Below are 12,050 nucleotides of genomic sequence, written 5' to 3'. Positions count from 1 at the left end.
ATGTTATTGCTTCTCATCAAGGCAGATTAAAAAATTCTTCTTTTATACCATTTATATAGCTCACCAGGATATCTGATCGTAATATACATTTAATGGATAGTTTTTCTGTGCAGACCCGGTTATAGAGGCAACTATTGGAGCTAATTTGTGTGCAACATTATCCTGCAGACAGAAAATGGAGGGAAATTTTTTTTGGTGGTGATTCAGGGATGAATGTTGTCTTGGACGTAAGGAAAAGTTCCTGCACTTCTTTGAATTTCATACACGCTATAGCAAGTATTTGGAACCTCAGCCAAAAGACATTTCGGACAATTCAGCTTCTTACATCAGATTGTGCTCAGCTAAGGGCTTTGAATCCACAGCACATTGAATTGAGCTGACATTTAAGTTACTTCCTGAGATTCAGGACATTGAGTAATGTTAAGCCTTCAGCATGATTCAGACAACTGTTGCTATATATCATTCAGGAGATTGTGGAAGAGATGTCCATCATGAATCTTCTTTTAATTTTTGATTTGTTCAGTCCAAGAACTGTCAAGTTGAACCCTTGGATTGTTAGTTTTCAAAACTGCCTCAAGCTTTAAGGCTAGCAACAAGCTTTTTTTTTTGATGTTCATACAGCTGACATGATTTGTAATTTGTTTAAGTGGAACAGATATTATAACTGATCAAGTGCATCCTTTTTGGCCCATCTCTTGCAATTTACTCAGACGGGTTGTAAGCGGTTCTGATGCACTTTTCATGTTTGCTATTTTTTCCCACCTTTGCCCAGTCTTGTTTACTGAGCTTATCACCTCAAAATTTGCATTTGACATTTAGAATTATCTGGATTTTCTGCAGGGTTCTTTCAATCACTTCAGCAGAAGATTGTCGGAAACACAGGAGAATTTGCAGAAATAGCAACAAGAATCTACTCATTAAGTCATTCAGTAAATTACTGACTCTTCCTAAGCTGCCCTGTAAACTCAGTCAGCACAAAGCTGTGTCTTAATTAGCAACATAACAACCATTTGGCTTAACGGATCTGTGCTCAACCTGCGACTTCCCTCACTGCACTTCATCAAATCCTATCTGCATAACTTGAAAGGAAACTTTATTTTCTGATTGTACATCTATTGTAGCATTAAACTGATAAGTGTAGTTTTAATGGAGTGTCCTGTAAAACAATTGCTTATTGTTACTGTGGATCGCTTATCAGAAACAGACAATATAATGCTGCAGTAACAGTTGATATGCTGCATGTTCACTCTTGCAATACCCCCCCTTTGGCCATTTTGTACATGATTTGGTGCTGTGCTCATTTACTGGACTCCAAATCTCAATCATTCCTACCTGTACCTCCGCTCTAGAATAATTGGGCATTTCTCTGCGAGAAAAAGACATACATTGCAGATCAGGTATATGGAAAGTCTATAGGTGTAGATTTCCTGCAGCAGAGACCTTTAACCTTACAGTATTTGTTTGAGAGATACTGGGGAAATGTGAATGACTGAAGAATTGAAACAGAGATGGACACTCATGTACTTGTATTTAGTTAGCAAAAGACTTGTGAAAGGACCCCACTGTATGAAAATGTGCATTAGAGAAGAAGGTCATTTTGCCTGAAAAATCAGGGTTCGGTAAAGACAACTTACAATGTGTTAAACTTTACATATTTAATGTACGTGACTATTCAGTTATACATCATTATTGTGACATTACTGCTGTGCTTTCAATTATCAGATTTAGTCGTGGGAGACATTGAAAGGAATTGGAAGCAAAATGTCGATCATGGGCTTAAAGAAGAAACAACCCAAAACCTTCAAAGTTAAGGTTATCACCATGGATGCAGAGATGGAATTTAGCTGTGAGGTAAGAGAGAAAGTTTGTTTTTATCTTGTAAAAAGAAGGAAACTTGAATTTATGTCAGGTTTTATTGTGCCTGTAGTTTGTCTGAATTCTTTGAAGTGTAGCTACTGTTGCTACATAGGCAAATCGAATAACCAGTTTTTGTATAGCTACAGCAAGACCCTATCGAAATGAGCTGTAGCTAAAGAGATGTTGGGAATCGACCAGGATGTCATGAAGGGAATGTGTAATGCTATCGGAGAGGGGAAGATGTGTTTAGTTGTGGCATCCTGCCGGAGGTGATGGAAATGGCAAGTGATGATCTTGTGAATATAGAGGCTGGTGGGATGGGAAATGAGGACAAGGGAATCCTTATTATTGGTCAGGGAGAGAGGGGAAAAAGATGAGGGCAAAAGTGCAGGAAATGGGTTAAACACAGCTGAAATTGTTGACTTGCAAATCTAGGCAAGATTAGGAAGTAGCAACAATGACATCATCAATGTACCAGAGAAAGAACTGTTGTTGGACAGTGCGAGTAAGACTGGAACAAACAATATCCCACACACCCCACAAAAAGACAGACATAGCTGCGTCCCATGTGAGTGCACATAGTCACACCTTTGTCTTCGAGAAAGTTAAAGGAAAAATTGTTTTATGTCAGAGCAGGCTCAGCCAGGCAAAGGAGAATGATGAGGGTGAGGACTATTCAGATCTTCTTTCAAGGAAGAAACATAGAGCTCCTGATTTTGGATGAAGATGTAGAAGGATTGCACATCCATGGTGAAGAGAAGGTGCCTAGGGGCAGGAAACTAGAAATTGTGGAACTGACATAAAGCTTCAGAAGTATCACAAATATAGGTGGAAGGAGGAAAAAATGGAATCAAGATTGAGTGAGGCAGGAACAGGCTGAAATTATGGATCTGCTAGCGCTGTTCAGTTTGTGGACTTTTGGAATAAGGTCTGAAATGGGCTGTGTGGGCTAGGGGTCTGTCTGGTGGAAAGCTGTGGCAGGAAGATCTCCAGAGGAGATGAAGTCAGTAAACATTTTGGAAACAACCTGTGATATTTCTTAAGCACTTTGGTTTTATTTCAGATCTCCAGCATTGAGTACTTTGCTTTTATTGTGTAAACCCTATTCTTTGATTTGCTGTAGGTAACATCACACGGGAACTGACTAGCAATATATTCAAAATCAAAATCCTATGAATACTTTTTAATCTTTTACCATAATATATGCCTAAATCTGTGTATATAATGGAGGATGCTAATGTAATTAACTTTGTAATTATACCCTCCCTTCAATGCAGGCATTTCTTACAGAATGATTTTTTACAAGTTAATGTGGTCAGTTTCTGTTATAAGGATGGATGTAGAAATCTAATGTAAGCATAAAATTAAATACAGATTCCACGGGTGCTCCTTACCTAATATAAAGAGTGCATAGAGTTTCCATTTGACCAGTACAAAATGAACATCAAAAATAACTAACTTAAGACAATTAAGTTCATTTGATTCTTTTCAGGTTTTTAGACAATCTCTGGACTATAATAGTTCTATTTTAAACAGTTGAAAATGCAGGACAATGATTCTAGAATCCATTGTGCCTGTGCCGGTCATGAAGCATCAATCTACTTGAACCCTATTTCTCATTGTATGCAACAGTGTTCATCTAAATACCACTTAACTATTGTAATGGTTCATGCCTGCATCACCCTTTCAGACAGTGAGTTCCAGATACCCACCATACCCAGGTTAAAACATTTTTCTTTAAATCCCCTCAAACCCCCTGTCCTTTCCTTAAATCTGTTCACCTGGTTATTGACCCCACTACCAAGGGGAAAAGCTTCTTCCCACCCAACCGGTCTATGTCCTTCATAATTTTGTAGATTTCAATTGGGGCTCCCCTCAGCCTTCTGTACTCCAAGAAAGGCAACTCTAGCCTTTATAGTCTCTCTTTATAGTTGAAATACTTGCACATCTTTTCAAAACACAATGTTAGTATAATTCTCTCAATATATGTTCTTTTCATCCTGGTTATTTCTGACTTTTCTTTCAGGCAAACCTGTGTAACACAGTTGCAACTGACTGACTGACTCTTTACAATACTGTAACACATCAGTTTGAACCAACTTTGTTACAGATCTGTGTAAACAGAAACCTGGTATAGTGACCTGAACTCTAGTCACCTGTTTTAAATTTCACCAGAGTTGTTATATTTTTGGAAAAGCTTCTACATTAATAAATGAGTGTGTCTAACAAAAATTTAACTAGTTACAAAATTGTTAGCTATTCCCATCACCCAAGCTATATTATCCCTTTCATTTCTGGAAGCAACGAGATTCATGTTGTAAAATTGTTTCACACTGCTTACAGCTTTGTTAATGATTACGGCTTTTAAGCAGTGTGGTCTTCAGGATCACAACTGATCTTGCCTTTATCAAACTTATCAAAATTATTCTTTCTGGGAGAGAAATTAGTTGCTGTCAATTACTGCTTCTAGGCCCGAAACGTCAGCCTCTCTGCTCCTATGATGCTGCTTGGCCTGCTGTGTTCATCCAGCCCTGCACCTTGCTGTCAATTACTGTTGTTTGCTAGTAAATGAATATCTGGTAATGAGTGAGGCATCAGTTCAATTATTGGGTGGTATGGTTAGCTTCTCCTGCTGTCACATGATTTTTTGCACTTATGGACACTGAGGATATTTGAGGCTTTTTTAATGTTAGTTTGTGTGAAATCAAAAAATGTTAATTCTCAATGAGGATTGAATAAGGAACCTTCTCAATTAAAGTCCAGATCCACAGTGGTCAGGACTCTTTGCTACAGAGCAATTGTACTTGCTTTAACCACTTATTTACATAGTGACGTCCAGGACTAGTTCTTCCCGCTAAGAAATGAATGTTTTGTTTTAATTGTCTTATTTTATATTTTGTAGGTGAAATGGAAAGGGAAGGATTTATTTGACTTGGTGTGTCGAACAATTGGATTGCGTGAAACCTGGTTCTTCGGCCTGCGATATATTGTAAAAGATACATATGCTTGGCTAAAAATGGAGAAAAGGGTATTTTAAAAAGCTTTTGTTTTAAAAAATATTAACTACAGAAATCAAGAAAATGTTTATCAAATTTGAAAATGCTCGAAACTTAAAAGTTGCAAGTGAACAATTTTTCAATGAAATCCACAGATTTTTAAAAAATGTTTGATGTTGATTTTAAGAAAAAGAACTATTTTCTTATTTAACAGTGTATTGAGTTTAGTGTGAGTAGTGTTTTTATACTGTTGGATAGGATATTGCTGAAGAAAGACACACTTTTTCGAAGCTTTTCACCTTGCAGTCATCAAGATATTTTGCAAGAATACCAATTCAATAGGAAAACCAACACTTGTATGTCTTTTCACTTGATGACACCATCCTGTTACTGGTGAACATTACTTGTGTTGCTACTGCATATTAGCAGCATGAAACACCTTCACCTATCACTCAAACTTTTGAGATAGCCCCCTTCCAGGGTGTAATCTGAGGTATCCTGGCTACTAATAGAATGCTGCTATCAGGTTAAAAAGACATTCCGTCCGTCATGTCGGGGGGATGGGTCTGGGTGAGATGCTCTGATGGTTGGTGTGGACTTGTTGGGCCGAAGGGCCTGTTTCCACACTGTAGGGATTCTATATAAAAAAAAATCAATGAGTGATGTCGTAAATGAAGTTCCGTGCAGGTGTGATGTAGGCTGTACTTCCCAAAAACTGGCAGATTGTATCAGCATGACCCTTCAGTTACAATAAGCAAGGTACTGACTGTATCTAACCAGTTCCTACTTGCAAAATGAGCAACATAGTATCTAACATTAGATGTGATTTTGCAATTGGACAACATTTATTAGGTATTCCTGAAAGTGTGAGGAATTACACTGACAATCAGTTTAGAATTGACCATCAGGCCAGCACTGTGACTTATTTGTATGCACTGGAAGCTACCTTTATTAATTGTCGGGGCCCTGATCTTTGCAGACAGAAACACATACATACACACTGTGCCTTAGTAAAATAGGTGATAGCCATTCAGTTTCATTTCTTAGGGCAGTAACCTGTTCAATCAGAGTCAATCTGCCTGGTTTAAAATTTAACAATTCCTGTCAGTTAATTGTCAGTTAGCTTTATTTTGCATTCTTCATGGCAACACCTCTATCAAACAGAGCCCACTTGCCAATTGATGAGCACTCACAATTAAAATATTGGCTTGCCTTGAATTTGTATTCTTGTGAAATGTCCTGATGAGTGCAAGACAAAAAGCTTTGAAAATGTGTTTTCTCGACAGTGCTGAAGTTCTAACTACCAAATGACCATTTAGATAGAATATACTTTTTTTATTTTATTAGTTCATTCACAGGATGAGGGCGGTGCTGGCTTGGCCAGCATTATTGCCCATTCCTAATTGCTCAGAGAACAGGTAAGAGTCAACCACATTGCTGTGGGGTTTGGAATCACATGTAGGCCAGACCAAGTAAGCTTGACAGATTCCTTCCCTAAAGGACATTAGTGAAGCAGATGGGTTTTTACAACAATCAGCAATGCATTAGACTCATCATTAGATTCTTAATTTCACAGTTCTTTTTTTCTTGAATTCAAATTTGAACCTCGGTCCCCAGAACATTACCTAGGTCTCTGGATTAATAGTTCAGCAATAATAAAACTAGGCCAATACATTCCCTAAAAGCCAGTTTTACATTCTTAAACTGTTTATTGAAGAGAATAAAAAATGACTTACTGTTTTAAAAACTTCATAATAGCAACTTTGGACAATGCCAGAAAATGTAACAAAAGGGTGGTTGATGAATATTACCTAAAAAGTGAGGTTGTAGGACTTGAATAGATTCCTGTGTTATTTTATGCAAAATGCATAATATCTTGTGTTGTAACCATATGCCAATATGCTGTATGCCTACTTATTGGTGTCCGTAATGGTATTAGTTAGGTGCCATTGATAAAAGCATTGCAAGTTATGAACTTGAATAATAATACATGGTGGTGAGGGGTGTAATCTGTAAGAAAACTAGAAAAAAAAGTTGTAAATACTCATCAGGAACAGGAACATCTGTAATAAGAAGAAGCTAGGGTTAATGTTTCAGGTCTACCTTCTCATGTCAGAACCTAGTTACAAGCTGCCAATTTAGATGGTTATACTTTTAAGATAACTTTTAAAACTGGTTAACTAATCACAATATTTACAATAACTACATCAGTAGTCCAAAGCACAACTTCCCAAAAGCTTTCTTTGTTTGAAATGGAAATGTTGCCAAATTGAATATCAATGTCAAACCCAAATGAAGACCCTGCTCCAGGTCATTTTCTACTGTCACCACTTCACTATTAATGATTTAAATTTTTAAATTTGTTCACCGATTTTAGGCGTTGCTGTGTAGGCCAGCATTTCTTACCCATCACTAATAGCCATGGAGAAGGTGATGGTGAGCTGCCTCCTTAAATGGCTGCAGTTCTTAGGGTGCTGGAACACCCTAAAAAGGAGTATTGGAGTAAACTGTTAATTTTTAGGGGAGAAGGACTTTGTAGATGGGGGAGGTGGGGTGTGTGGAAGAGAGGGAAGCCACAAATGAGAGATAACAGCTTTAAAACTGTCAGCAAAGGAATTTGGATGTAACTGAGAGCCAGAAGGGAAGGGGGGAGAATAGGAGAGCGATAGTGATAGGAAATTCACTGGTTAGGGGAACAGACAGGAGATTCTGTGGTACCGAGGGAGACTCTCGGATGGTATGTTGCCTCCCGGGTGCCAGGGTCAGGGATGTCTCCAATCAAGTCTTCAGGATTCTTAAGGGGGAGGGAGAGCAGCCAGAAGTCGTGGTACACATTGGTACCAATGACATAGCTAGGAAGCGGGATGAGGACCTGAAAAGTGATTATAGGGAGTTAGGATGGAAGCTGAAAGCCAGGACGAGTAGAGTTGTAATCTCACGATTACTACCGGGACCATGGGCTAGTGAGGGTAGAAACAGAGAGAGAGCGCAGTTGAACACATGGCTACAGAGCTGGTGTAGGAGGGAGGGCTTCAGGTTTGTGGATCATTGGGATACCTTCTGGGGAAGGTGGGACTTGTACAGGAGGGATGGGTTGCACCTGAACTAGAGGGGCGCCAATATCCTGGGCGGGAGGTTTGCTAGAGCTCTTCGGGAGGGTTTAAACTAGTTTGGCAGGGGAATGGGAACTGGAGCTACAGATCAGAGGATGGAGTAGCCAGTGTACAGACAGATAAAGCAAGCAGAGAGTCTATGAGGAAGGATAAGCAGTTAATAGGGCAGAGTGGCAGTCAGTGCGACGGATTGAGGTGTGTCTACTTAAATGCAAGAAGTGTCAGGAATAAGGGTGCGAACTTAGAGCATGGATCAGTACTTGGAACTACAATGCTGTGGTCATTATGGAGACTTGGATAACACAGGGGCAGGAATGGTTGTTGGATGTTCCGGGGTATAGATGTTTCAATAGAAATAGGGAGGAGGGTAAAAGAGGTGGGGGAGTGGCATTGCTAATCAGGGATGGTATCACAGCTGCAGAAAGGGAGGTCATGGAGGAGGATTTCTCCACTGAGTCAGTATGGGTGGAAGTCAGAAACAGGAAAGGAACAGTCACTTTATTGGGAGTTTTCTGTAGAGCCCCCAATAGCAACAGAGACACTGAGGAACAGATTGGGAGACAGATTTTGGAAAGGTGCAGAAGTAATAGGGTTGTTGAAATGAGCGACTTCAACTTCCCTAATATAGACTGGAACCTCCTAAGTGCAAATAGTTTGGATGGAGCAGATTTTGTCAGGTGTGTCCAGGAACGATTTCTGACTCAATATGTAGATATGCCGACTAGAGGGGAGGCCATATTGGATTTGGTGCTTGGCAACGAACCAGGTCAGGTGTCAGATCTCTCAGTGGGGGAGCATTTCAGTGATAGTGATCACAACTGTCTGACTTTTACTATAGTCATGGAGAGGGATGGGAGCAGACGGTATGGGAAAGTATTTAATTGGGGGAGGTGGAATTACAATGCTATTAGGCAAGGACAACGGAGCACCAGTTAGGATCAGATGTTCTCAGGGAAATGCACGATAGAAATGTGGAGGTTGTTTAGGGAGCAGTTGCTACAGGTACTAGATAGGTTTGTCCTCCTAAGGCAAGGAAAGGATGGTAAAGTGAAGGAACCTTGGATGCCAAGACATGTTGAACACCTAGTCAAGAGGAAGAAGGAAGCTTACTTAAGGTTGAGGAAACAAGGATCGGACAGAGCTCTAGAGGTCTACAAGGTAGCCAGGAAGGAACTGAAAAATGGACTTAGGAGAGCTTGAAGAGGGTATGAGAAAACCTTGGTGGGTAGGATCAAGGAAAACCCCAAGGCTTTCTATACTTAGGTGAGGAACAAGAGGATGGCCAGAGGGAGGGGAGGGCCACTCAGGGACAGTGGAGGGAACTTGTGTGTGGAGTCAGAGGAGGGAGGGGAGGTCCTTAATGAATACTTTGCTTCGGTATTCACCAGCGAGAGGGACCTTGAAGTTTGTGAGGACAGCATGAAACAGGCAGATATGCTTGAACAGGTTGTTGTTAGGAAGGAGGATGTGCTAGAAATTTTGAAAAACATGAGGATAGATAAGTCCCCTGGGCCAGACGGGATATACCCAAGGTTCCTACGGGAAGCGAGGGAAGAAATTGCTAGTTCTTTGGCAATGATCTTTGCGTCCTCACTGTCAACGGAGTAATGCCAGAAGATTGGAGGGTGGCAAATGTCATTCCCTTGGTCAAGAAAGGGAATAGGGATAATCCTGGAAATTACAGACCAGTCAGTCTTACTTCTGTGGTGGGCAAATTATTGGAGAGGATTCTGAGAGGTAATATTTATGATTATTTGGAAAAGCACAGTTTGATTAGAAATAGTCAGCATGGCTTTGTGAGGGACATGTCATACCTCACAAGCCTTATTGAATTCTTTGAGGATGTGACAAAACACTTCGATTAAGTTAGAGCAGTAGATGTGGTGTATATGGATTTTAGCAAGGCAGTCGATAAGGTTCCACATGGTAGGCTCATTCAGAAAGTAAAGAGGCATGGGATTCAGGGAAATTTGGCTGTCTGGATACAAAACTGGCTGTCCAACAGAAGACACAGGGTGGTAGTAGATGGAAACTATTCAGCCTGGAGCTCAGTGACCATTGGTGTGCCGCATGGATCTGTTCTGGGACCTCTGCTCTTTGTGATCTTTATAAATGACTTGGATGAGGAAGTGGAAGGATAGGTTTGTACACTAAGGTTGGTGGAGTTGTGGACAGCGTGAAGGGCTGTTGTAGATTGCAACGGGACATTAACAGGATGTAGAGCTGGGCAAAGAAGTGGCAGATGGAATTCAACCCAGAAAAGCGTGAAGTGATTCATTTTGGAAGGTCGAATTTGAATGCAGAATACAGGGTTAATGGCAGGATTCTCGGCAGTGTGGAGGAACAGAGGCACCTTGGGGTCCGCGTTCATAGATCCCTCAAAATTGCGACCCAAGTTGATAGCGTTATAAAGAAGGCGTATGGTGTGTTGGGTTTCATTGGCAGGGGAATTTAGTTTAAGAACCGCGAGGTTATGCTGCAGCTCTATAAAACTCTGGTTAGACCACACTTGGAATATTGTGTTCAGTTCTGGTCACCTCATTACAGGAAAGATGTGGAAGCTTTAGAGAGTGTGCAGAGGAGATTTACCAGGATGCTACCTGGACTGGAGGGCAGGTCTTATGAGGAAAGGTTGAGGGAGCTAGGGCTTTTTTCATTGAAGCAAAAAAGGATGAGAGGTGACTTGATAGAGGTTTACAAGATGATGAGAGGCATATATAGACTGGATAGCCAGAGACTTTTTCCCAGGGCAGAAATGACTATTATGAGGAGGCATAATTTTAAGGTGATTGGAGGAAGGTATAGGGGAGATGTCAGAGGTAGGTTCTTCACACAGAGAGTGGTGGGCGTGTGGAATGCGCTGCTGACAGTGATGGTGGAGTCAGATACTTTAGAGACTTTTAAACGACTCTTGGATAGGCACATGGAGGATAGTAAAATGTAGAGTATGCAGGGTAGATTGATCTTAGTAGGATAATAGATCAGCACAACATCGTGGGCCGAAGGGCCTGTACTGTGCTGTACTGTTCTATGTTCTATGTCCTATTTCTAAATTTATTCCCCATTTAGAAAATAGCCTAGGCCTCTATTCTTCCTATCAAAGTGCATGACCTCACACTTTACCGCGTTGTATTCCATCTGTCACTTCTTTGCCCACCCTTCTAACCTGGCTAAATTCTTGTGCAGCCTCCCCGCCTCCTCAATACTACCCGTTCCTCCACCTTTCTCGTGTGCAAACTTAGCCAGAATGCCCTCAGTTCCTAGATCATCAATGTATAAAGTGAAAGGTTGTGGACCCAACACTGACCCTTGTCGAACATTACTGGTCACCGGCTGCCATCCTGAGAAGGATCCTTTTATTCCTACACTCTGCTTTCTGCCAGACAGCCAGTCTTCTATCCATGCTAGTACCTTGCCTCTAACACCACGGGCCCTTCTACTTACCCTGCAGCCTCCTGTGTGGCACCTTTTCAAAGGCCTTCTGGAAGTCCAGGTAGATAACATCTATTGGCTCTCCTTGGTCTAACTTGCTCATTACCTCCTCAAAGAATTCTAACAGATTTGTCAGGCATGATCTCCCCTTGATGAAACCATGCTGACTTTGCCCTTTTGTGCCGGGCACTTCCAAGTATTCAGAAATCTCATCTTTCACAATGGACTCCAAAATCTTACACACAACCGAGGTCAGGCTAATCAGCCTGTAATTATCTGGCTAAAATGATCTAGCTTTGTGCATATATGGAAATATATTAGTTGTGATCATACCATTCTATGGAAAGTGTGTTTAGGGTGGTGGTTTTGTTCATAAAAGTGTGTCTCAGTTGTTTTTCTTAACTCTTGTTAGCTTATAAAAACAAAAACTGCGGTTGCTGTAAAACACAAACGTTAGCTAATGCCTGCTGTCTTGTACCAATTTAGACACTGTGGAAATTAATGCTTTCTTTGTGCTTTAAATTTCATTGAGTTTTGGTAATTATTGAAGATATTGATGAATTCTTCTAATTTTGCTTCTGTATGATTCCAATACCCAGTAAGTCAACACAAAAACCGGAAGAGATAACAAGTTGTAGAGCTGGATGAACAC

General features: G+C 40.6%; 1 protein-coding gene across 1 annotated transcript in view; it reads left to right on the top strand.

Moving 5' to 3' along the window:
* Positions 1–1,727: 1,727 nt before the first annotated feature.
* nf2b (NF2, moesin-ezrin-radixin like (MERLIN) tumor suppressor b) overlaps positions 1,728–12,050 on the top strand; it is a 44,189-nt gene continuing 33,866 nt past the window's right edge. The window contains exons 1-2 of the mRNA XM_048612645.1: positions 1,728–1,851; positions 4,760–4,885. Of these exons, the coding sequence (XP_048468602.1) occupies positions 1,762–1,851; positions 4,760–4,885 (216 nt within the window). The 5' untranslated portion in view covers positions 1,728–1,761. The remainder of the gene's footprint in view (positions 1,852–4,759; positions 4,886–12,050) is intronic.

The sequence above is a fragment of the Rhincodon typus genome, chromosome 26 (genome assembly GCF_021869965.1).
Source record: "Rhincodon typus isolate 14 chromosome 26, sRhiTyp1.1, whole genome shotgun sequence".
Classification (NCBI taxonomy): domain Eukaryota; kingdom Metazoa; phylum Chordata; class Chondrichthyes; order Orectolobiformes; family Rhincodontidae; genus Rhincodon; species Rhincodon typus.
The sequence above is the reverse complement of the archived record's forward strand: the minus strand, read 5'-3'. Positions and strand labels throughout refer to the sequence as shown.